Source organism: Chelonoidis abingdonii, chromosome 11 (genome assembly GCF_003597395.2).
Source record: "Chelonoidis abingdonii isolate Lonesome George chromosome 11, CheloAbing_2.0, whole genome shotgun sequence".
Classification (NCBI taxonomy): domain Eukaryota; kingdom Metazoa; phylum Chordata; order Testudines; family Testudinidae; genus Chelonoidis; species Chelonoidis abingdonii.
The window spans coordinates 14,479,080-14,484,407 of record NC_133779.1 but is presented as its reverse complement, the minus strand read 5'-3'; the positions used below and the strand labels follow the sequence as shown (position 1 = coordinate 14,484,407).

Below are 5,328 nucleotides of genomic sequence, written 5' to 3'. Positions count from 1 at the left end.
GCGCCCCCAGGGAGGTGCCCCCACCCTGTCCCCCACTGAGCCCCCCTCCAGGCCTCACCCCAGCCCCTCACCCTTCCCTGCTCAGGACATGCCTGTCCCTGCTTAGCATGAGATCGGGTCACGGGGTGGCAGCTTGGCCCCCTTCCCCCTGGGAGCGATGCCCCCCTGACCTGGGTCCAGCCCCCCTCTTCCATCTATGGGGATTTGGGGCTGGTCAGCCACTGCTGGGCCCCACGGATGGGTCCGAAGCTGGTCACGGCCCCAACCCCAATACTGCAGGGAGAAAAACACTCCATCCCCTGTGGAACCCAGGAGTCCTGGCTTCCAGCCACCACCGCAAACCCACTAGATCCCACTTCCCTCCCAGAGCCAGGGAGAGAACCCAGGCGTCCTGGCTCCCAGCCTCCCCTGCTCTAATCACTAGACCCCATTCCCCTCCCAGAGCCAGGAGGGAACCCAGGCATCCTGGCTCCCAGCCCCCCCTGCTCTATCCACTAGACCCCACTCCCCTCCCAGAGCCAGGAGAGAACCTTGGCATCCTGGCTCCCAGCGCTGAGCTTAGACTATGTCAGTTCTTGAGTTGCCAGAGGTCTCCCATGGTGCCCCCGGGTGGGCCTGGATCTGCCCCCACCCTGCTGCGCTGGCCTGGGCACTTCGCCCAGCCTGGGGCAGGGACATGCCCGGCCAATGCCCCTCGGCTCTGTAATTAGCTGGGATTTAATTGGTGGGTGGCCCCGCCTGTAATTACAGACCCTGAGCCCAGCTGCCATGGGGAGCCGTGAGATGTTAGGGCTGGGAGCCAGGATGCCTGGGTTCTCTGTACGGCTCTGGGAGGGAAGTGGATTCTAGTGGTTAGAGCAGGGGGTGCTGGGAGCCAGGACTCCTGGATTCTCTCTACAGCTCTGGGAGGGGAGTAGGGGCTAGTGGTTAGAGGAGGGGAGGCTGGGAGCCAGGACTCCTGGGTTCTCTCCCCAGCTCTGTGAGGGAAGTGGGGATACAAAGCCCCATCAGATCCCCTGATCTCCCCTTCCCCCCTTTTCATGCACTCGTTAGCGATCAGGTGGGCGCTGGTTGTGGTCAAAAGAAAGTCCAGCTGTGTCTCCTTCCTCCTGGCCTTGCATAGGGTCCTGCCCCCCAACACCCCCCAGGGGGCTCAGGCCAGCTGTACCGAATGGGGGCACCCTTGACCCTCGCTCTGGCACGACCCCTTTCCTCTGGGTTGGCCCCCGAACGCCGGGCCCTGCTTGGGAATTAACTACTAGGAATCAGTTTCCCTGTTGTAGTGGTGCTGTGGGGAGAACCCAGGAGTCCGGGCTCCCTGCCCTTCCCCCACTGATTCCCTGCCTCTCTCTCTGCCCTCCCCAGACGTACTCAGGGCTGTTCTGTGTGGTCATCAACCCCTATAAGAACCTGCCCATCTACACGGAGCAGATTGTCGAGATGTATCGGGGCAAGAAGCGCCATGAGATGCCGCCCCACATCTACGCCATCTCGGAGGCTGCCTACCGCAGCATGTTGCAGGGTGTGTGTGTGTGTGTGTGACCCCTGCTGGACCTTACTGTGTGTGTGTCCAGCCCTGCCCCCTGTGTGTTTGTGTGTCACCCTGCTGGGGGCTGGGCCCTACTCTGTGTGTGTGTGTGGCCCCTGCTCGGTGTGTGTGTGTGTGTGACCCCTGCTGGGAGTGTGTGTGTGTGTGTGGCCCCTGCTGGGGGCTGGACCCTGCTGTGTGTGTGTGTGTTGCCCTTGCTGGATGTGTGTGTGTATGTGTGGCCCCTGCTGGATGTGTGTGTGTGTGTGTGGCCCCTGCTGGGGGCTGGGCCCTGCTCTGTGTGTGTGTGTGTGTGTGTGTGACGGAGTCCCCGGGCGATGCTCTGGAACGGCTCCCCACCAAGCCAGTCAGGACTTTGAGGAGCCTCCTCTCCCTCGGAGCAGACTGTCTTCAGGGCCAGAAGCTCACACGGCTTTTCCACGGAGCATTCAGCATCCTCTGCCCTCCTTGCGCTTCGCACAGCGAGTCACCCCGGCTGGGTCCTGGGGAAGCCAGAGGACCCCGCATCCACATTTCGCAGTCAGATGTGACTCTCAGCCAGCCAGTAACACAGAGGTTTATTCGGTGACAGGAACGCGGTTTAAAACAGAGCTTGTAGGTACCGCTAGCTGGACCCCTCGGCTGGGTCCATTCTGGGGGGCAGTGAGCCAGACCCCCACGTCTGCACTTCAGTCCTTGTCCCCAGGCAGCTCCCGACTGAAAACCTCTCCAGCCCCTCCTCTGCTCAGCTCCTTTCCCGGGCCAGGAGGTCACCTCACCTCCTTGTCTCCAAACCTTCAGCTGGCACCTTTGCAGGGGAGGGGTCCAGGCCATCAGTTGCCAGGAGACAGAGTGCCAGGCATTTAGGTGCACTGGCCCTTTGCTCTGCTAGATACTTAAGAACTGCATAGGGGAAACTGAGGCACCAACACAGTATTCAGAGAAAACATTAAGACCATTCCTAGTTTCACAGTGTGTGTGTGTGTCCAGCCCTGCCCCCTGTGTGTGTGTGTGTGACCCCTGCTGGGAGTTGGGCTCTGCTGTGTGTGTGTCCAGCCCTGCCCTGTGTGTGTGTGTCCTGCTGGGGGCTGGGACCTGCTCGGCGTGTGTGTGTCCGTGCTGGGGGTTGTGTGGGCNTGTGTGTGTGTGTGTGTGTGTGTGTGTGTGTGCACCCAGCACTGCCCCCTGCTGGGCTGTGTGTTTATGTGTGTGCACCCAGCGCTGCCTCTTGCTGGGGTGTGTGTACAGCCAGCGCTGCCCCCTGCTGGGCTCTGTGTGTGTGTGCGCGTGTGCGTGTGCACCCAGTGCTGCCTCCTGCTGGGCTGTGTGTGTGTGTGTGTGTGTGTGTGTGTGTGTGTGCACCCAGCACTGCCCCCTGCTGGGCTGTGTGTTTATGTGTGTGCACCCAGCGCTGCCTCTTGCTGGGGTGTGTGTACAGCCAGCGCTGCCCCCTGCTGGGCTCTGTGTGTGTGTGCGCGTGTGCGTGTGCACCCAGTGCTGCCTCCTGCTGGGCTGTGTGTGTGTGTGTGTGTGTGTGTGTGTGTGTGTGCACCCAGCACTGCCCCCTGCTGGGCTGTGTGTTTATGTGTGTGCACCCAGCGCTGCCTCTTGCTGGGGTGTGTGTACAGCCAGCGCTGCCCCCTGCTGGGCTCTGTGTGTGTGTGCGCGTGTGCGTGTGCACCCAGTGCTGCCTCCTGCTGGGCTGTGTGTGTGTGTGTGTGTGTGTGTGTGTGTGTGTGCACCCAGCACTGCCCCCTGCTGGGCTGTGTGTTTATGTGTGTGCACCCAGCGCTGCCTCTTGCTGGGGTGTGTGTACAGCCAGCGCTGCCCCCTGCTGGGCTCTGTGTGTGTGTGCGCGTGTGCGTGTGCACCCAGTGCTGCCTCCTGCTGGGCTGTGTGTGTGTGTGTGTGTGTGTGTGTGTGTGTGTGCACCCAGCACTGCCCCCTGCTGGGCTGTGTGTTTATGTGTGTGCACCCAGCGCTGCCTCTTGCTGGGGTGTGTGTACAGCCAGCGCTGCCCCCTGCTGGGCTCTGTGTGTGTGTGCGCGTGTGCGTGTGCACCCAGTGCTGCCTCCTGCTGGGCTGTGTGTGTGGTGCTGCCCCATGTACCCGTCACTGCAGCCCTAGTGCTGTTGCAGGGGCGAGTCAGGCGCCGGGAAGACGGAGAACACCAAGAAGGTGATCCAGTACCTGGCCCACGTGGCCTCCTCCCACAAGGCCCGCAAGGAGCAGAGCATCCCGGTGAGAGTCCACATGCGCTAGCCTGGCACTGGGCACCCATGGGTGCTGGGGTGGGTGCTCCATGTGGGGGCAGGCGGGTACTACTGGGCCTCAGCATCTGTGCCAGCTCACCTGGCCAGTTCGGGGTGCCTTCCTCCCCCCCAGCTGCCCATATAAACCCACCCCCCCAACACCTGTGTCTAGACCCTACCAGCTCCCCACCACCCTGATGTGCCCCCCCAAGCTGTGTTTGTGCCCTGTGTGTTACCCCAAAGTCCCTGGAGCAATTAGGAAGGTGGGTCTGGGGCTGTAGTGAGGGATAGAGCTATCTAGTGCTGAGAGGGAGGGGGGTGGGTACCAGTACGTCTGGGTTCCACCCCAGAGAGGCCGCATCTCAGTGCTGGGTGAGGCGTCCCCATATAGCCAGGCCCTGTGACCCACTCCAGAGGGGCTACCTCCCAGCGCGGGTGAGGGGTCCCCATATAACCAGCCCTAGCCCCCTGGAGGTGGCTGTGTTCTGACTGTTGGCAGCGTGGCCGAAGGGGGCCGTTGGTGGGTGCAGTGGGATACCCGCGTCCTCCAGCAGTAACTTCTCCTCTCCCCTGTCTTGCTGCCCCCAGCTGGAGTCGCCGAACCTGGCCAGGCACCCGGCAAGTGGACGCATCGTGTGCCACCCGCCTGCCCACCCGCAGCCATTCCTGCCTTTTGAATGGCGACCCATAGCCTCGCCCCCTTGGCACGCGGTTCATTGAGTTCCCTTTTGCTGCTTTGCCTGGCTTTGTTATATTTTTTTGGGCTGTCTTTGGCAAAGGCTTTTTTGTTGCATCTGCCCCAGTGCCAGGAGCCAGGACTCCTGGGTTCTCTCCCCCGCTCGGGGAGGGGGGTGGGGGCTGGTGGTTAGAGTCGGGGGCGGGGGAGTCGATTCCTGGCTTGTGTCGCTGTCGCCTCGTTTTGTCCTGTTCGGTCGCCCCCCTCGTCGCCGCTCCGACTAACCCTCCGGTTCTGTTTGTCTTTTGGCCCCTCCCCACCCCATCTCGTGTGCGTGTGACCCCTCCACAGAGCTCCGGCCCCATCTCCTACGTGAGTAGTGCCCAGCCCCGCGGTTCCTGTGGTAACCCCCAAATCCCCAGGGGTGGGGGGAGGGTCACCTGTATAATAGCGCCCCCTGCTGGGAGAAGTGGGGGCCCAGAGCAGCCGGGAGCTCCCTGCGCCCCACAGCGCCCCCTGCTGGGAGAGGTGGTGGCCCAGAGCAGCTGGGAGCTCCCTGCACCCCACAGCGCCCCCTGCTGGGAGAGGTGGGGGCCGGAGCAGTCGGGAGCTCCCTGCGCCCCACAGCGCCCCCTGCTGGGAGAAGTGGGGGGCCCAGAGCAGCCAGGAGCTCCCTGCCCCCCTTGTGCCCCCCCGGTGTGACCCCAGCCCTCTCCCTGCAGGGCGAGCTGGAGCAGCAGCTGCTTCAGGCCAACCCCATCCTGGAGGCCTTCGGCAACGCCAAGACGGTGAAAAATGACAACTCCTCCCGATTCGTGAGTGTGGGGGGGCGGCAGGGCTGGGGGGGGAGGAATGAGGGGAAGGGGCAGGTC

At 63.1% G+C, this 5,328-nt stretch overlaps 1 protein-coding gene across 1 annotated transcript in view; it reads left to right on the top strand.

Annotated features, from left to right (window-relative positions):
- The window catches only part of LOC116832354 (myosin-14-like), a 49,245-nt gene that overhangs the window by 10,574 nt on the left and 33,343 nt on the right, over nt 1-5,328 (top strand). The window contains exons 3-5 of the mRNA XM_075071261.1: nt 1,366-1,532; nt 3,667-3,769; nt 5,179-5,271. Of these exons, the coding sequence (XP_074927362.1) occupies nt 1,366-1,532; nt 3,667-3,769; nt 5,179-5,271 (363 nt within the window). The remainder of the gene's footprint in view (nt 1-1,365; nt 1,533-3,666; nt 3,770-5,178; nt 5,272-5,328) is intronic.